Source organism: Calliphora vicina, chromosome 2, assembly GCF_958450345.1.
Source record: "Calliphora vicina chromosome 2, idCalVici1.1, whole genome shotgun sequence".
NCBI classification, from domain to species: domain Eukaryota; kingdom Metazoa; phylum Arthropoda; class Insecta; order Diptera; family Calliphoridae; genus Calliphora; species Calliphora vicina.
The window spans coordinates 128,640,426-128,661,701 of NC_088781.1; the positions used below are offsets into that span (position 1 = coordinate 128,640,426).

The 21,276-nt window shown below is 31.5% G+C and overlaps 1 protein-coding gene across 1 annotated transcript; it reads left to right on the top strand.

The window, feature by feature from the left end:
- Positions 1–9,927: 9,927 nt before the first annotated feature.
- On the top strand, positions 9,928–19,623 carry LOC135951189 (cell death abnormality protein 1-like). Its single transcript, XM_065500786.1, has 3 exons — positions 9,928–10,146; positions 17,575–19,396; positions 19,465–19,623. Exons 1-3 carry the CDS (start codon positions 9,946–9,948, stop codon positions 19,488–19,490), a joined length of 2,049 nt encoding a protein of 682 aa, XP_065356858.1. The 5' UTR covers positions 9,928–9,945; the 3' UTR covers positions 19,491–19,623.
- Positions 19,624–21,276: the final 1,653 nt, after the last annotated feature.

Sequence of the window (21,276 nt, forward strand, 5' to 3'; positions counted from 1 at the left end):
CTTCTTACAAACGCCATGGAAATGACTGACTGATGTCATTACTTTTGTTTTTTTTTATGAGCAAAAAAATATTATTATAAAAAAATACTCTTTATAAAATACATAACGATAAGTTAAGTTTTTCTTTCTCCTTTTCATGTGGCTGAAATTGAGCTGAAATATTTTCTTAAATTATTTTTTGTTCAAAAAATTCTATAATTTTTTTTATCACAGTTAGTTTCAGTTCAAATTAAGACTCATCTGGTTGTTGCTAATAAATTTTTAATACATTTAATTATTTAAAAAAATATGAAAATTTCTGTTAAAATATTTCTATTACAATTGTTGTGTAATAGTTTAACTTTAGTAACAGCTCAGTGGTGTTTTACGTATCGATCGGTTTCTAAAACTCGTGTTCAATGGAATAATGGTCAGCGTATGGTGTCGAAGAGAAATTTTTTTGGTGGCATCAAATATAAATATGAACCGTATGTCTATTCAACAGTGCAGGTAAAATATTTCAATGTAAAACTGATGGAAAAAAAACTGTGAAACTGAGAAAACTGTGTTTGATAATGACAAAGAAAAACTTTATTCAATTATAGCGACGACAAATATCTTGCCTATATAAAGGTAGTTATGTACTCTTGGCTGGGGTTCCAAAATTTGCAGATATAGTCAAACAATTTAATTTTTGTGAATTTGTGCACTTCATCAATCCTTTTTTTTTAGTAATTTCTGGATGGATTTTAAATTCTTAATTATAAAATATTATTGGATGTGTGACATAAAAATATGGGATTTACAATAGATGGCTTATCTTTTGAATGGGGGTTTTGTTTTTATATGTAATTTTAAATGTAACTTACTCTTACTCGAAAATGGCGAATGTTATACCAACAAAGCGTCATATGCGGGAAGTTTTGCTTTACTTCTTTAATTTGAAAAAAATAGTGTCGCTTAAGCAAACCCTTTGCTCACACAGATAAAACAGATTCGTGATAGCAACCGAATTTGTTGCCAATCGAATGATTCTTCCTTGGCAACCGAATTTTACAGTTGTGGCTACAAAATTTTAGAAGGGGTAAAAAAAGTTTGGTTGCTTCAACTGAAATTCTTCTTTATCAATTGATTTTCTCTTGATAGAACCGAAAAGTTCTATGTCTGCAATTGAATCATTCGATTGGCAACAAATTCGATTGCTATCACGAATCTGTTTTCTCTGTGCACCAAAGCTTATGGTGAATGTGTTCCATGGGTTTCAAATTTGCCAGAGATGGTTTGTTCGAATCAGAAGTGGTGATTTTGACACGGAAGACAAATATCGCCTAGGCCAGCTAAAAAATGTTGAAGACCCCCAATTTAATAAGAGCTACTCAGGCAGCAATTTAAAAACCTATGCAAGCAGCAGGATTCATTCTAAATTGAGGAGACATTACTCTATGAAGATTGATGTAAAATTTAACAAGAGCTTGCAAAATAATTGGGAGCTACTTAAGTCGCATTTTCAAAATGTTTGGGAGCAGGATTCATCAAAAAGCGTGAAAATGGAAACCATACAAATTGAAGCCGAGAGACTCTTGAGGGATGATAAAATAAAATCATTAAAATCATGCACCGAATCATACGTGAAACCGGGCCAACCAGCCGAATCGACACCAAAGCCAAATATCTATGGAGCTAAGGTAATTATATGTATTTGGTGGGAGCAAAAGGGTCCTATATATTATGAGCTGTTGAAATCTGCCCAGACCATCACATGGATCTTTTAGCGAGGCGAAAATTGGCAGAAAAACGCCCAGAATATCCGGCCAGACATAAAATCGTAATATTTCATCATGACAACACTCGGCTGCAATACCTGCTAAAAAATATTTAGAATGAAATGGTTACGAAGTTTTGCCCCACCCGCTTTATAGTCCAGACCTTGCCCCATCCGTCTGCTATTTGTTTCGATCGATGTAGAACGCTCTCTCTGAGATACGCTTCACTTTGGAACAATCAAGCCTACGATTAAAGCTAAAATTGGGCAACTGCAATACTTATGCACAGTGGGGCAGAATCAGAATGCTCCAGGTGCGCACATTGGTTGAAGTTCATACAACTGTCGGCTAAAAATAGAAGAAGTTGTCCAAGCACAATGAAACTTGGCACATAGGCGTTTTTTGTTTAAATCAAGAACAAATTTAAAAATCAAAATGATCCGCCCACTTTTACGACCACCACCCATACAAAGTGAAAATTAAATTTTGACCTACGGCGCATAGCATTTTTAAACACACAGAATCATTTGTGTGAAATTTAAAAAATATCCGCCCACTTTTACGCCCACTTCCCATACAACTTGTATTGAAAAAGTTTCATAACTCCCTTGATTTTTAATGCATCAACTCAATTTTCTCAAAAAATAAATGTTATAATTGTAGAATGCGCTCTTGAAAATATATACCTGATCCGCCCATTTTTACGCCCATCTCCCATAGAAAAAACATGAATAAGTAATTTAAGCATAGTCTTTTAATAATCGTTTGTTTTTCTTTGTCTCATTCTTTTACTTTCCTAATAACTCATGTTATCACTCAACTCTCACTTACTTCTTAAAATACCGTTAATACTGTATTATTTTATTGATTTATTTTGAAGCTTATGAACTGTCCACTGTTAATTTTGACCAAATTAAAAAGCGTCGTTTTTTTAAATAATAAAAAATAATACTAAAGAGGACAGATTAATACTTTTATAGTCCGATTTGTCTCTTTAAACAAATAAATGAAAAGTATTACCCAGCTTTGACGTTGATCGACTGGCTTGGGTTTACTTAATAATTTAAGTACAAAAAATAATAAAATAACAAAACACCCAGGAAAGGAGATAAATTTCTCCTTCCTACAACTAAAGAATTATGGCAACAACAACATGCATGCACGAAAATTCATGTTTTATTACTTTATCACTATATCACTTTATAGTTTTTACTGTTTTTTTTTTTTGGAAAGCAGCAGGTAGGAACTGCTGATTTCTTTTTAACTTTTAGCTGAGACTTCAAGCTGTAATTTGACATCTTTCGTTAAACAGCGCTCTACAGGGCTAAAAAGATGCAGTCCACTAAAGTTGATGAATATTGAAATTTTGATGTTGTTTATATTTTGTTCTACGAAATTTTTTATATGGCACTTTTTCTAATTTTTTTTAATGCCAATCTCATCTATGGCAATCGTAATTTACGAAAATATACAACAAAGTCAAATGATAAGTTTACTGTGATTGTACCAATAGATTGAATATACAGTAAATTTGCGTGCCATTTTAAACAAGCGAACATATATGAACTTCGATCGTGTCTGTCCAAACAAATAATAAATATATCAGCCTAATATTGCGGAATCATAATATTCTGATATCTGACAACAAATTACCAAAAAATTATACAAATCGGCGAACATGAAAAAAATGAATTTCGGCCACTCTTCAACCATTGTGGGGCGGTGCTATGGTGGCTCAAATTAGGGTACCTTCGACATGTAAAACTTTTAAACATGTGTCATTTTTTAGTATGAAAAAGTGCAATATTTTTAATGGACGGAGATTTAGAGTGACATATTTTTCAATCTAATGAAGATATTGACTTGAAATTTTTTTGTTAGACCAAAAATTAATTTATCTCAGCAAAAATGTGGATCAAATTGTTACTAATATTTTCATTCCTATTCAAATTTTGATACTAATTTTAGTTTTAGAATCTCAATAAATATGTAATAAAATCTTTGTTTAATAACAAAACTCAATGATCTTTTCAACATTTTTTAAATTTGTCATTCCAAATAATAAAGTGTAAAAAAAACTTGTCAAAATATTAAAGAGAATCCCGCAATTCCTAAAAATTTGGAGTGAAAATCCCAAAAATGGTATTTTTTTACAATTTTGCTCATAGGGTCCATATTTCCTTCTGGGCTGTATAACTACTTTGGGGATAAATAGAAAACACATCAGGGTTTCCAAGGATGCTTTTCGTTTTTTGATCACAGCTTTGGGATTTTGGAACATGTGGCCCAAATTTGAAATTTTTATAAATAAAGGTTAAATTCCAAAGGTCGTAGAGACGACATATTCAAAAAATGGTACATGTTTTTTAAACCAAAATATTCTGTGTAAAGATGCCTTACAGAAAGACTTAAAATTATTAAAAGTTCTTAAATAAATTGTTTTTAAATATAAAAAGAGTTAATTCACTTTTTCGTCCAAAAAACAGCAAAAATCTACTATTTTTTTATTTTTAAATTGAAAATAGTTTGTTTTTTGATCCATAATAGAGATTGATCTTTTTTTTTGTATATAATTGCTAATTTAGTTGTCTAACTAAGAAAGAAAACTTGAGTGCATTTGGTTCAAAAGTCCGACCTATAATTTTAAAAAAGCGTAAGGCAAACTTTTAAAATTTAATTTTGAAATGCATATAACTCGTTTATGTTTTTTCAAGACCTAGCCGAGCGCTTTCGAAAAATATAAAAATTACACGTGTTTAAATATTTTACATGTCGAAGGTAGCCTACTTTGAGCCCACATAGTGCCGCCCCTGTATAATTTGTAGGGCCCATTTTAATAACTTAAAATCGAAATGCCAGATTTATTTCCAAAAAATTTTAATTCTGCCCCACTGTGCATCATGACAGCACTCGGCTACTTGTCACAATACCTGCTAAAAATGATTTAGAATGAAGTGGTTGGGAAGTTTTGCCCCACAAGCTTTATAGTCCAGATCTTGCCCCGTCATTCTACTATTTGTTTCGATTGATGCAGAATGCTCTGTATGAGATACACTTCACTTTGGAACATTCAAGCCTATGATTGAAACTAAAATTGGGCAACTTACCTCAGATTTACTATTTCTATTTCAGCTGTCAAACTATTTTTCTTTTGGTAGATATCAGTTTTCAGCTCAAATGGCAAAAAATCTAAAATCTTGCACGAATTTTGGGACACCCTTCCGTATGTTGGATATTTGGATATCCAATATTTCAACCTAAAAATTAAAGTTCGCATGAAAATCTTAAAAAAAGAACTTTATATAGCGGTCATAAAAAACCTGATATGAGGAGTTTTATTTTTCCCGTCAGAAAAAAAACTCATTTGAAGAGTTTTATTTTCTCCGTCATAAAATAAAAGTCATTTGAAGAGTTTTATTTTTTCCGTCATAAATTAAAACACATTTTATGTATAAATTGATACCTAAAGCTTGCCACTGCACAATGGTCGGTGCTGTATGGAGTCGGCGGCCAAAAATACTTCCAGTGTAGGTATCAACTTGTAATTTCGGTCACGGCTTTATAAATATGTCAGAACTTTTTAATGATAAAATGGGAGTGGTTGATGACTCATACCCACCCCCTACCATACCTTAGCATCCAAATTCACCACAACGCTCAGTGCGAGGTTATAACATTCTAGTTAATCAAAATTCCATATCTCGGTAATAAATAATAGTACATTTATAATTTTTGGTACAATATATAATAAGGATATTACACAATTTTTTTTTCAAAAATGGGCGTAATTGTACAACTGCCACACCCACTCCCCATATAAGTGAAACTATAAACTTTTTAAAATTGATAAAAAACTAAAAAATCAATAAGAATTTTCACTAAAAAATTGCAAACTAAATCTGGGTGTGGTCCGCCCACTCATGTGAGTTTAATAAAATCGACTCCTTTTAGGCAAGCCAATCAGAATATGTATTTTGAACTTTTGTTTTTATAAGATTGCATTTTTGCCAAAATTTTGAATTTTTTTTTCAATTATAATTTAAGCGTGTTTCTAAATTACTTTCTTCAAATTTGTAGCCCTCATTTTTAATACAGTTTTCATTCACTTTTCGAGCTTTTTCAGCATTTTAAGCACCAAATATCAAAAATATGTGAGCGCGAAAGTTTGCAACTATAAGATGTGACTATTGCAAAAACAATTTATAATAAGGACCAAATTCATAAAGTAAAAATATTAAAAGTCCGTGGAAAAGAAAAAAACAAACACAATTCTTTACATGCATAACAATAACAAAGCAACGCGAACATAAACTAACAAAACACCTCACAAAAATTCAAAGTTGGACATCGAAAACAACGAAGGCCGCTTTGGTGTATGGAACATAAATCAAAGAGATGCAAAAGGATGCAGCTGAAATTTCCAATTTTAGAATCTTGGAATATTAACTAATAAACCAGAAAAAATCCCATTGGAGACATGAGGGGGAAACACAACTAAAACTCTAGTTGAAATTGAAATATATGGTCGAACGAACACTAAAAATTACACTGGGCAAATATTAATTTTATAAAAAATACACAAGAAGCTAAACACATTGTAATTATCTTAAAATTAAGTTAATACCTTCCAATTCAATATTCATTTTGATTTATTTCAAAAAAACATTTTTTTATATGGTTTTAATTAATTTAAAGTTGCGTTTAATTTTCCACTTTTTCACTCTGCAAAAACCAACTGTCAACATGCTCTCACTTTTGAAGCTATTCCTGAAGAGTACAGTTGGAATAAAACAAAGACAACTATAAATTTTAAAACCTTGTTTTTATAAGAAATAGTGATGACACATTTGGTGACAAACTTTTCACTTTGTTTTTTTATTTTTGGCCTATGGGATCGACCAGTGTGCACTGGTTAGATCATTACAATTCATAAAGCCCCTTGCATTGCAATTGAATAATTTTTCATTAAAATAAAATCATGTGGGATTTTAGTTTGTTATTGTTTGATTCCTATTGCCAAATTGTTGTTGGTTTTGGAAAAATAAAATTCATCAAATAACTTTTATTTTACGACGGAAAAAATAAATGTCCTCAAATGAGTTTTTTTTATGATGGCTATTTAAAACTCCTTTTTAAGTGTTTCATACAAACTTTTATTTTTACCTTGAAAAATAACTGTTAAATGTGGAGTTGGGATCACTTTTTTAATATCACCATTAGGGTGGCCCTTAATAAACGAAAGTTGGATTTTGGCCATTCTCACACTCCAGTTTGGTGAACATTAGTAAAAAAATCATCCTGAAAAAATTTTAGGTAAATCGGTTGGGGATAAGACGTGCCGCAAGCCCTCTGAAGTTTTGAGATGCATTTACAAAGGGAAAAAATGTATTTTTTCAGTTTTTGTAAAAATTTTGCCATTAAAAAATTGCTTTTGTAATTTAATTTAAAATAATCGAAATGTGTACGTAATTGTCGTTCTAATGAGACATAAAAAACAGCAATCGGTCAAAAAATGTTAAAGTTATTAAAAATTCGCCAGACCATTAACTTGTTTCAGGCCACTATAATAAGAAATGTAGGAACAAAATTAACATATTTTGAGAAATATTAAAATAAAAGCTCATTTTTACTTAAAATATGTCCATATTTACTTGTATATGAGTTTTTGTCTTCGTAGGATACCGATAATCTATTATTAGGTATGAACAAAAAAATAAAATTTTTTTAACGGCAGTTTCAAAACTCCATTTTCAAATTTTTAAAAATTTTGTTAAACTAATTTCAAAATTTTTTGATCATCTCATTGGGATTTATTACGAATATAATAGGGAATAAAATTGTGAAAAAATTATGAAAACATCTCTTATAGTTTTTCCGTACCTGCGATTTAAATTTTGAAATTTTCGAGAAAAACCAATTATTTGGCAATTTTTAGGCCAATGAGCTCTATTTCCTTACTCTTATGAATTTTAAGCCAAACTTATTCAGAATGTTATAGTCCAGATAATTATAAATATACTCTGAAACTACTACTAAAATCGGAAGACGCTAACCCTTAAATCGTGAAGGTCAAAGGTCAAATTTTTCAATATTTGGAATTTCTCTTGGAAAGATTTCGAAATGTTCGAAATGTTGTATATTTTTGGGCCGATTTAGATGAAATTTAACAAAAATATATCACAAAGCCTAGTATTTACAAAAACAGCAGAAAAATTAAAATTATCCCTATATAGCACTTGGTGTTAAAATGACCCCAAACATCTAAAACCATAAAAAAATTATGATTTTAAAAGTTGGGGGTAATTTTAACCCCAAGTGCCATTAAACGTTAATTTCCATTCTTGTGCTATTATTATAAACCCTAGAGTTTATGTTATATTTTTGTTAAATTTCATCAAAATCGACCCAAAAATATACATTTCGAACATTTCGGAATCTTTCCAAGAGAAATTCCAAATATTGAAAAATTTGATCTTTGACCTTCACGATTTAAGGGTTAGCATTTTCCGATTTTAGTAGAAGTTTCAGAGTATATTTAGAATTATCTGGACTATAATATTCTGAATAAGTTTGGCTTAAAATTCATAAGAGTAAGGAAATAGAGCTCATTGGCCCAAAAATTGACAAATAATTGGTTTTTCTCGAAAATTTCAAAATTTAAATCGCAGGTACGGAAAAACTATAAGAGATATTTTCATAATTTTTTTACATTTTTATTCCCTATTATATTCTTAATAAATCCCAATGAGATGATCAAAAACTTCTGAAATTTGAATAACAAAATTTTTAAAAATTTGAAAATGGAGTTTTGAAACTGCCGTTAAAAAAATTTTATTTTTTTGTTCATACCTAATAATAGATTATCGGTATCCTACGAAGATAAAAACTCATATACAAGTAAATATGAACATATTTTAAGTAAAAATGAGCTTTTATTTTAATATTTCTCAAAATATGTTAATTTTGTTCCTACATTTCTTGTTCTAGTGGCCTGAGACACGTTAATGGCCTGGCGAATTTTTAATAACTTGCACATTTTTTGACCAATTTCAGTTTTTTATGTCTCATTAGAACGACAATTACGTACACATTTCGATTCTTTTAAATTAAATTACAAAAGTAATTTTTTAATGGCAAAAGTTTTACAAAAACTGAAAAAAATGCATTTTTTCCCCTTGTAAATGCATCTCAAAACTTCAGAGGGCTTGCGGCACGTCTTAACCCCAACCGATTTACCTAAAATTTTTTCAGGATGATTTTTTTACTAATGTTCACCAAACTGGAGGGTGAGAATGGCCAAAATCCAACTTTCGTTTATTAAGGGCCACCCTAATCACCATAGATTCTGAAAGACACGTCAATATGAATCTATTGGTATATAACAGTATATGCCTCCATTGACTTTAATATAGAGATTGTTATACACTACACCATCATAGTGGGGAGGGTATTATGCGTTTATGCCCAAAAATATTAGTCTAACACCCACCTTAAAGTATACCGATCGATTTAGAATCACTTTCTGAGTCCATTAAACCGGTCCAGTTTTGAAGATATTTCGATAAAATTTGCTACATACAATTATTTCGGCCCAAGGACAAAGCCAATTGAAACTGGCTGAAATCCGTCCATTATTTCACCTAGCCCCCACACAAATGTCCCCCCGAAATTGGTCTTTATCCATCATAAATTAATAAAGGTGTCTACACAAATTTCTCCCCAAATTAGTTTTATATATAGGGAAATCATGTCACCTAATTTTATGATGATCGGTCAATAATTAGTCATTGCTCCCATATAAAGCTCATTTCCAAAAATCAATTTAACGAGCATAAATCTATTAAAAATGTTGGTATACACATAAAATTCAACATAAATAATTGCCAGACAAATATTTTATAGTCAGATATGGTGGGTATAAAAGATTCGTCACAGCGGAATATAATACTCTTATTTGTTTCAACTCAAATCCTCTATAAATATGTACATGTGGCTTTGATGATTCATTCAGATTTAATCTAATCTAGTTGAGTATATATTGTGAATAATCTATCAAACAAAAAATCTTCAACAACTATTACAAGTATTAAACATTGACTCGGCATTGCTTGTTTGCCTTTAAAGCTTTTTTAGTTTTATAATAAAATAATACTTACCCTTGATAACATACATCTATTATTTACAATTAAGTATTTAAAAAAATATGAAAATTATTGTAAACATTTTTCTATTACAATTGTTGTGTAATAGTTTAACTTTAATAACAGCTCAGTGGTGTATTATTTATCGACCGGTTAATAAAACTCGTGTTCAATGGAATAATGGTCAGCGTATGGTGTCGAAGAGAAATTTTTTTAGTGCCATCAAATATAAATATGAACCGTATGTGTATTCAACAGTGCAGGTAAAATATTTCAAGACAAATATTTTAATGTAAAACTGGTGTAAAATACTAAAAGTACGAGTAAATATCAATAGAAGAAAGAAAAATGTGTTGGAAAATGATTATAAACAAGTAAGAGAGCTATATTCGGCTGTGCCGAATCTTATATAACCTTCACCAAATTATACTGCAAAATACAAATTTTAAATATTTTTAGGTAAACAAAATTATTTTTTTTTTCCAAAGTTGTTTTTTTGATTTTATGGAAAAAAATTTTTTCGAATTGTTATTTAAATTTTTTTTTTTAGATTAAAAAAAAAAAATGTTTTTTAAAATTTTTTTTTGTGAAAAAAAATTCGGGTTAAAAAATATTTTTTTCCGATTTTGACCCATTGTAGGTCCAACTTACTATGGTCTTATATACGTCGTTGCAAGAACTTTGAAATATCTTTCATTAGATATCCATATTGTCTATATTAATGACTTAGAACCGATTTTGCTGATTTTAAATAGAAAAATTCTCGAAAGCATGTCTGACAGAATTATTGAAGATTTGGATCCCGAAGATATCTGGGGTCTTCAGAAACTTGATTTCAACAGACAGACGGACATGACTTAATCGACTCCGCTATCTATAAGGATCCAGAATATATATACTTTATAGGGTCGGAAAATTATATTGTGGAAATTACAAACGAAATGAAAAATCTATATATACCCTTTTCACGAAGGTGAAGGGTATAAAAATTGTCTTCAATTACGACGAAAAATTTCTTGTCTACACAAAGTAGGTCGTAGGTAGTCTTGGCTGGGTACCCAATTTACATTACAAAATATGGAGTTATAGTCAAAAAGTATAATTTGTGAGACTTCGTGTAATTAATCAATCCCCAAAGTTATTTCTGGATCGATTTTAATTTCGTAAATATAAAATATTATTTAAAAACTGTAAATGGAAAATCCATACAGCTTTTAAATAATATGAAGATATGTATGATTATTTGATAGCTAAATATAAGGACTGAGTTCGAAAAAATCGTTCGTGAGAAGGGTATATATAAGTTTGTCATTCCGTTTGTAATTTCTACATTTTTCATTTCCGACCCTATAAAGTATATATATTCTGGATCCTTATAGATAGCGGAGTCGATTAAGCCATGTCCGTCTGTCTGTCTGTTGAAATCAATTTTCTGAAGACCCCAGACAATTTTTTTTGTCATACATTTTTTTCCAAAAAAAAAAAATTTAAAAACTAAAAAAAAAAAATTTGGAAAAAAAAATTTTTTAAAAAAAATAAAAAACAATTTCCAAAAAAAAAAATTTGAAAAACAATTAAAAAAATTAAATTTTGTTTACCTAAAAAAAATAATTTTAAAGTATAATTTGGTGAAGGGTATATAAGATTCGGCACAGCCGAATATAGCTCTCATACTTGTTTTATATTCAATTGAAATTTTTATAGTTATAATCAATAGTAAAGAATTTATGAACCTTTTCCGGAAAACATTGCATTAATGTTTTTATTGAGCTTTCAGTCCTTTTTGTGCTCTACTATTCTCTTTTAACACGAGCTCAATATCTCTTCACTGGCCCTAGCTCCTGGCAGTTTGCAGGATTTACCTCTCTTGGTACCACTCAAGACCTTGCTTATCATAGTGATAGGATGCCAACTCAGGCTAAAAATACGTGGACACATTAAGAAGTCTTATTAATGGAAGCATCCTCTTTTGTAAACATTCCTCATTCATTATGCAGCAGGTATATTTTTTTTCTCCATTACCCCACTTGGGGGCATTTGGCTTTGACAAAGCATCTCCATCTTATACGAATTGTTGCAGTTGTTTTTTCGCGTATTTCCAATGTAGATTGCACTGTCCTAATTATTGGAGTATTGTGTGTCTCCATGCACGATGTTGCCATTAGATCCTTTGTTATTTTTTTGTATCAATTTAAACGGTTGTTTTCCAGCTAAGTAGATGATTGGTCTGCTGTAGCGGGTCCTCGGATACATGTATGATGTTGCCATAAGGATCCAATCTATTGTTATTATTGCCTTGTGTCAGTTTCGTTAATCGGTTGCTGTTCCAGCTAAGTAGATGATTGGTCTGCTGTAGCTGGTCTAGGATAATGGGGCTGCCATCTGTCGTTGCCTAGATACAACGCCCCCTCTGTGTATTTGGTGTAGCGGTGTGTATTTGGTGTAGCGGGAACCTTGCTGATCTTTGATTCCTACTTTTTTTCTCTCTGGAGGTGGCGGGCTTCCTGGCATTTTCCATGATGTTATTCTCTTTTCCAGGTGGAGGAGTGGTCAGGGGGCTTCTTTGATGGATTGTTTAGAGGGCACTGTGGTTCCAAATCAAAATCTAGGTGGATAAAATTGGTGTCTTCGATTTCAAAAAAAAATGTTTAAAAGATCAACATACAGTTTTTTTAAGTTACAGTAGGGTCTAGATATATAAAAATCATTAATAAAAAATACTAAAAAAATAGGTTTTCATGTGTTTCTGAAACTAAATTTTTAAAAAGATCTGTATTTACTATATATCAAGTTACAGGGTCTAGATATATAAAAATCAATAATAAAAAAAATATTTCTAAAAATTCCATTCTTAAAAATTAAAAAAAAGGATTTCGGCGGTTGCTGGCGTCTAAAAAAAAATATCAGTATATTTGAGACCCAAGTTTAAAGGACTATAACAGGAAAATGGAGCGGCCCATAAATATAAGATATACATCTAATAAAAGCCTATATCAATATTTATCTACGTAAATTTAAAATTTTTTTATGCATATGGGAGTTTATTTATGGTTGAGATATATGTAATTTAGTAAAGCAGTAAAATATTAAAAAATTTTAACGAAAATATGATTCAAAATTGTTTGAACTTATGACGCTTCTGTCGAGAAAACAAAATGTCCAATTGAAAAACCCATTTGTATTGGAGGAGAGCAGATTGTCAGCTTCCGAAGAAACTTTCATAATTTTGCCCACTTAGATTTTGATTTGGAACCACAGTGGAGCGAGATTAATTTTTAAAAACTCGAAAACCATGATTTAAATTTTTGTTCGTCCTCTGCCAGGGATCGAACCTGGGGTGTTTGCTTTTGTAGGCAAGCACTTTAACAGCAGGTAAATTTTTTGTATAAAATTTTACTTCAATTTTCGATGATACCCTAATTTGAGCCCCCATAGCGCCGACCCTGGAGCATTTTTAGGATAAATTTTAATAACTTAAACTTGAATACTCCTTGTCTACGCACAGATCGGTCCAGACGTTTCGAAATGAAATATTTATTTTCCAAAAAGTTTGATTCCACTGAGTGTTTTTAACTATATCCCATATTTCTGGCAAAATATGCATTCCGAAAATATGGATTTCCAAAAGAACTGCTCATCTTTTGAGGCTAATAACGAATCAAGAGAATACCGCAGAGACTGCGTTCTGCATCGATCGAAACAAATAGTAGTCGGACGGGGAAAGATCTCGACTATAAAGCGGCTGAGGCAAAACTTCCAAAATATTTCATTCTAAATACTTTTTAACAGGTATTGTAACATATAGCCGCTCGTTGCCATGATGAAATATTACGGTCTCATGTATGGCCATATATTCTAGTAATTTTTCGGTTAAAAATCGCTTCAAATGAATCAATTGCAATCGGTACAGCCTCCCTGGTTTGATGGTCTGTTCAGATTTTAGCAGCTCATAATATTTAGGACCCCTTTGCTCCCTCCAAATACAGATAATTACCCTAGCGCCATGGATATTTGGATTTGGTGTCAATTCAGCTAGTTGGCCGGGTATTGTAAAGAATCCAAATGATAGCTCTGTTATTTGTTTCTACTCAAATCCTCTATAAATATTTACATGTGGCCTAGATGATTCATTCAGATTTAATCTAATCTAATTGAATACATATTATTATAAAATGCAAAGTATGATGTGAATAAAAGAACAAAAGAAATATTAAACAAGTATTTAATACAAGTATTAAACATTGCTTGTTTGTCGTTGAAGCTTTTGAGTTTTAAAATAAATAAAATACTCTTGATAACATATATTATTTACAATTATTTAAAAAAAATATGAACATTTCTGTAAAAATTTGTCTATTACAATTGTTGTGTAATAGTTTAGCCCTAATAACATGTGAGTGGTGTGCTCACAATCGACCGGTTTCTAAAACTCGTATTCAATGGAATAATGGTGAGCGCGTGGTGTCGAAAGAACCTATTATTGGTGGAGTCAAATATACATATGAGCCGTATGTGTATTCAACAGTGCAGGTAAAATATTTTAAGAAATATATTAGTTTTGCAATCGAAAAAACTAAAAGTACGAGTATATATCAAAAGAAGAGAGAAAAGAAGTTTTCAGTTGCAGCGACAATTTTTTTTGTCTGCACAAAGGTGGTGATGAGTCTTGGCATTGAAAATTTGGAGATGTAGTCAAAAAATTAAATTTTTGTGACTTCTTGCACTTAACCAATCCTACTACAATAATTTCTGGATCAATTTTAAATTCGTAAATATAGAAAATTATTTAAAAACTGTAAAATAATGTGTGACAATAAAATACAGAAGAAGTGATACTCTTTTTCCCGCAGCTGTATCGAGTATAATAATATTAATAGATTTTTAGTTTCTCAGCGGATTTCGAAAGAAGAAACTTTGGCGTTTCAAGTGGTAGATATGCTATTTAAGTAATCTTCACAAATCTGTGTGTATCTCCAGAGATCATTTGTTTTTTAATTTTTTAACCATTTGCGGGATTTGGAGCTATTTTTTTTTTTATTTTAAAAATGCGGGATTTTTTCATGTTTTTATCTTAAATTGAAACATTTGTACAATATAAATTTATTCAATGTATTGGACATTGTTAGCTATGACCTTTTCTCATCATTCTGGCAACCTATGGATTCTCCTCAAACGAATCAGTTGGATTCGCTAGAGGTTCTCCGTGATGGCCGTTTCAGGTTTCAGCAGCTCATAATATTTAAGACCTTTTTATCCTCTCACCAAATGCTGGGAGAAAATGACTTTGGTGTCGATTGGTCTGGTTGGTCGATATCTTACGCTTCGGGTTAATGTAATGGATCCATTTTTCAGCGCAAGTAATGATTGGTTGCAAAAATAATTTCTTTATAGCTTTCAAGAATCATTTCGGACTATAAGCTTCAATTCGTTCCATCCGAATTGAAGACTATTTCCAATTTACCTGCTTTTGGATGAAGACAAGTTCCACTGGTCCTAATATCGCTTTTTCTGTGTTTTTAATTTTCTGTTTAATTGGTAACGCCAATATGTTGAAGATACTGATGGCGAGGTCCTTAACAATACTCAGTACATTTAGAACAGTTGCCTTCGCAACTAAAGCAACAATATTTGAAAATAAAGGCATATGATTGAAGCTACGATTGAACTTGTCATTGAAGCCAAAATTTACCTATATGAAGACCTATAACTGAAGCTAAAATTGGCCCACATAAAGACCTATGATGGAAGCTAAAATTGAACGTCATGAAGACCAATGATTGAAGCTAAAATCGAACTACAAAAGACTTATGATTGAAGCTAAACTCGAACTACCAAAGACTTATGACTGAATCATAAATTGAACTATATAAAGGCCAACAATTGAAGCTAAAATTGAACTACATAAAGACCTACGATTTAACTACATGAAGTGCTACAATTGAACCTAAACTTGAACTGCATAATGACCTATGATTGAAGCTAAAATTGAACATCATAAATACCAACGATTGGAGCTAAAACTGATTTTCATATCGTTTACCACAGTATGATTATTTTTCTAATCAAATCCTATATAAATATTAGCATCTGGCATTGATGAATCATCCAGATTTATTCTGATCTAATTGTGTATATATTTATAAAATGCGAAATATGATGTGAATAAAAGAACCTTCTATATTAAGCAACAAATATTACACAAGTAATACGTGTAATTTACTTGCAGTTCATCATAAACCTCAAAACATTGCCTCGGTATTGCTGGTTTGCTTTAGAAGCCTTTTAGTTTCAAAATGAATTAACACCCATCAGTTACATTTTTTTTATTAAACAATACCGATATGAATTTAAATAAAATGAAATATTTTATTAAATTTCTATTATTACAATTAGTTTTTAATAGTTTGAGTTTTGTAGCAGCTCAGTGGTGTGATCGTTTAGAAGAGGTTAATAAAACACGCTTGGAAATGAGGAAAGGTGAACGTGTGATGACTAGGAAAAATTTTTTTGGTTTAATAAGGAATCAAAATGTACCTTATGTTTACACAACAGTGCAGGTAAAATTGTGTGAAAGTTAGTTTAATATAAATATAAGTGAAGCTAAAGTTGAAGCTAAAATTTAACTACATTAAGACATGCAATTGAAGCTAAAATTTAATGGCTTAAAGACATACGACTGAAGCTAAAATTGAACTACATAAAGACCTATGATTAGATCTAAAACGTAACCACATAAACCCCTTCGACTAAGTGTAAAATTGAACTACATAAAGACGTAAGATTAAAGCTAAAATTGAACTACATCAAGACCTATGACTGAGTGTTAAAGAAAATAGTGTAGAGTAACTTCGGGTATTGTGGACTATGCGTCTAATGTGGACCAGTGTCTTTTTTCAGAAACTATTGAAGGTATGATAAAACTGATTTGTCGTACATTTTACAATTTGTTTGAAACGACAATTGCACATTTGCTTTCATGAGTTATTGATATGTTGACTTTTTATTCTTGTATTGAAATTAATGCGCCTGCTCAACATTTTTTTCGGCTCAAGTAAGAAACAAAATTCGGTACAGTTACTTGGTAGAATTTAATGTTTGGTTGTTTTATATAGTTAAAGTGGACACGTAGTTTTGCATATATTTGGTAAGAATTTAAGCACATTTAGATTATTAGGTAAAACTAACTTTTTACCACTGTAACCCAAGTTCGTGTAATGTGGACCACTTAAATTACTTGATAATGTACTACTGGTCCATATTACCCGACAATAACTATGTACTTTGTAAGCTATCTATCTAAGCCAAGAACGCGACTTTTTAGTTTGTATTAATAAAAATATATTGAAATTAAATTTTTTAATCATTCGTGATTAGCTGGTTCATGAATTTTATGTATTAAATACTAGTCCACATTACCCTCCAATTTTTTTAATGCTGATTTTTGGGTTCCTTACAATATTTTCACATAAATTTTTTATCCTTTAACGGAAAAAATTTTCAACTGCAAAAACCATTAGAGAATACATTAGCTAATTTATTGCTTCACAACTCTTTTAATATCCATATATATTGTAACCAAAATTTAGAAAAAACAAAACGGTAGTCCACATTACCCGAAGTTACTCTAGTATTAAATTATGTAATTTTTTCCAATCAAACCTTATCTATTCATATATTTTTTATCTTTCCAGTACTACAATGACTACGAACGAGTTAGTGTTTGCTGTGATGGTTATAATAAAGTTAGTGATACCAAATGTGAGCCCATCTGCAAACCATCATGTCCCACAAATAGCCACTGCATACGACCGAATATCTGTGAATGTGATGCGAAATATAGAGGCTACACTGCCGGACCTCACATTATACAATGTGAACCGATTTGTCTAGCAGGCTGTTCGAAAAATGCCCAATGTATAGCGCCAAATCAATGTGAATGTATCAGTGGTTACGAAGACACTGACAGCATTGGATGCCAGCCAATATGCAAAGAATGTCCCCTAAATTCAAGCTGTACAAAACCCAACGAATGTACGTGTAATGCCGGCTATTTAGATAATGGTTTGGGTGAATGTAAACCCGTATGCAGCAAACAGTGTCCGGAATTTAGTGAATGTACAAAACCAGAAACCTGTAGCTGTCAGGAAAACTATGAAATGAAAGACGATAAATGTTTGCCCATATGCGAAGAGAAATGTCCTGCAAATTCCCTGTGTATAAAACCCAATGAATGTGATTGTGAAGCAGGTTACGAGAAGACGGAACAAGTAAATAGCACTAGCTTTAAATGTTTGGCGAAATGCGATAACGATTGTCCTGCCCATAGCGAATGTGTCCAGCCTAATGTGTGTGAGTGCCAGCCGGGGTATAGCAGATCCCAAGATCTCCAATGTCAGCCCATATGTGAGAATGCCTGCCCCGAACATTCCAGCTGTAGCGAGCCCAGTAAATGCCTGTGTGAGGCTGGCTATCAGTTAAAGTTATCTTCTGTATATAATCTGTTTTGTGAGCCAGTATGCCAGTCAAACTGTTCCACATTTGGCAAATGTGTGCAGCCCAACAAATGCGAATGTCTGGAGGGCTATGAAATGGATGAGATGGAAGTGTGTCAACCCATTTGTAGCGGGGGCTGTAAGAATGGTTTGTGTTTTCAACCAGAAGTTTGTATCTGTAAGCCGGGCTATTTAATGGGCCCCCAAGAAGAGTGTGAACCTGTCTGTTCAATGACTTGCCAAAATGCATCTTGTATTGAGCCGGAAATATGCCAGTGTCATGAGGGCTATCGTTTTCAAGAAAACTCCATAAACATATGTGAGCCAGTGTGTGAGCCACAGTGTATAAATGGCATTTGTGTGGCAGCCAATGTATGCATTTGCAATGAAAATTTTGTGCCCACAGCAACTGAAGAGGGTCTTAATCACAGTCACTGTCAACTAATACAAACCAGCACCACAGATCCAACTAAGGAAACCACAACTGCTACAGAAGAGACTATAGAAAACGAACCAAAAACTACAACAGATTTAGAGATTACTTCCCTAACTGAAGCGGATATTTCCAGCACTTTACATTCCGATCAATTAAAACAAACTACTTCCAGCTCTTTACAATCAGCCGACATTTGCCATGAGAATTGTCAATGTTGGCAGGAAATTGATGAATATGGTCCCCTAGTTACAAAACAATGTTCACGCATATGTGTGGATGCCAATGACAAACCTTGTCTGGATTTAAAACATTGCCAATGTGATGTTGCCAAAAATCAGTTAGTCTGTCATATCTTCGAGGAATCAATGGAAGCTGATGATGATCCATTTTACTATATGTGTGCTTTACAACGTTCTAAAGCCACCACATTTAAGCCCATGGAGGAGGGCAAGAGCAATGAAATGATAAGTTTACCACCTGCCAAACCTACAGATTTTCCCTTGTGGGGGTCAGCCTCAGTGGGAGTATTGCTGGTAGCAAGTGCAATAGGTGGCCTGTTATATGTGCGTTTTAAGAAAGTAGAAGGTAAGTGGTTGCATAAAATACTATAGGTTTGTTTTTTATTACAGAATACGTTTTTTTCCTTTTTCTAGAACCCATTATGGAGTACGAGCTGTGAAATTAAATTACAATTATTTTAAAGTATACAATTTATGAAATTATATTTATCGAAAAACAATATTTTTTACTAATTTATATATTATAAGCATTGATTGAAATTAAGCATTGTGAAACATTTCATTAGAAAGTGTAACTGTGACCACTGTGCTTTAAGTAATTAAGTAAAGAATTAACTAAATAAAATTGGTGATGTTTACATCTCTATTAAGAATAATTTATAAATACTGCTAAAAAAAAGGGGGAGCCGACATACGACAGTCATACATATATCCATATGAAATTCAATATTAGTTTCAATCATATGTGTTTCTGAAGTTCAATTTTAGCTTCAATTGTAGGTCTTTATGCAGTTAAATTTTAGCTTCAATCGTTGGTCTTTGTGGAGTTCAATTTTAACTTCAACCATAGGTCTTTATAAAGTTCAATTTTAGCTTCAATAATTGGTCTTTATAGAGTTAAATTTTAGCTTCAATCGTAGGTCTGTATAGAGTTAAATTTTAGCTTCAATTATCGGCCTTATGTAGTTGAGTTTAATCTTCAATCGTAGGTCTGTATAGAGTTCAATTTTAGCTTCAGTAATAGGTCTTTATGTAGTTCAATTTTAGCTTCAATCATAGATCTTTATGGAGCTAAATTAAAGTTCCAATCGTAGGTCGTTATGTAGTTCAACTTTAGTTTCACTCGTATGCCTTTTTGTAGTCTATTTAATACCTCAATCGTATCTATTTATGTAGTTTAATTTTACCTTAAATCGTAAGGAGTTCAAATTAAGCTTCAATCATAGGTCTTTTTAGAGTTTAATTTAAGCTTCAATCATTCTTCTTTATAGAGTCTAAATTTAGCTTCAATAGTTGGTCTTTACGTAGTTAAATTTTAGCTTCAATCATAGGTTTTTATAGAGTTCAAGTTTAGCTTCAATCATTCGTCTATAGTCCGTATTTAGCTTCAATAATTGGTCTTTAAAGAGTTCAATATTAGCTTCAACAATTGGTCTTTATGTAGTTAAATTTTAGCTTCAATCTTAGGTCTTTATAGAGTTCAATTTTAGCTTCAATCATTAGTTTTTATGGAGTCCGATTTTAGCTTCAATAATTGGTCTTTATAGAGTTCAATTTTAGCTTCAATCATTCGTTTTTATGGAGTCCGATTTTAACTTCAATAATTGGTCTTTATAGAGTTCAATGTTAGCTTCAATAATTTGCCTTTATGTAGTTAAAATTTAGCTGGAGTCATAGTTCTTTAAAGAGTAAAATTTTAGCTTCAATCATTCGTCTTTATGGAGTCCGATTTTAGGTCTTTATAAAATTCAATTTTAGCTTCAATAATTGGTCTTTATGTAGTTAAATTTTACCTTAAATCGTAAGTCTTTATGGAGTTCAAATTAAGCTTCAATCATAGGACTTTTTAGAGTTCAATTTTAGCTTCAATCATTCTTCTTTATAGAGTCTAAATTTAGCTTCAATAGTTGGTCTTTACGTAGTTATATTTTAGCTTCAATCAGAAGTTTTTATAGAGTTCAATTTTAGCTTCAATCATTCGTCTATATGGAGTCCGATTTCAGCTTCAGTAATTGGTCTTTATGTAGTTAAATTTTATATTCAATCTTAGGTCTTTATAGAGTTCACTTTTAGCTTCAATCATAGGTCTTTATGGAGTCCGATTTTAACTTCAATAATTGGTCTTTATAGAGTTCAAGTTTAGCTTCAATAGTTTGTCTTTATGTAGTTAAATTTTAGCTTGAATCATAGGTCTTTAAAGAGTTCGATTTTAGCTTCAATCATTTG

Excerpts from the sequence above, each read along its gene's own strand:
- LOC135951189 (XM_065500786.1), top strand. The coding sequence starts at position 9,946 with ATGAAAATTATTGTAAACATTTTTCTATTACAATTGTTGTGTAATAGT. Across the intron at positions 10,147-17,574 it reads ATGTGTATTCAACAGTGCAG|TACTACAATGACTACGAACG; the intron begins GTAAAATATTTC and ends TTATCTTTCCAG. Across the intron at positions 19,397-19,464 it reads GCGTTTTAAGAAAGTAGAAG|AACCCATTATGGAGTACGAG; the intron begins GTAAGTGGTTGC and ends TCCTTTTTCTAG.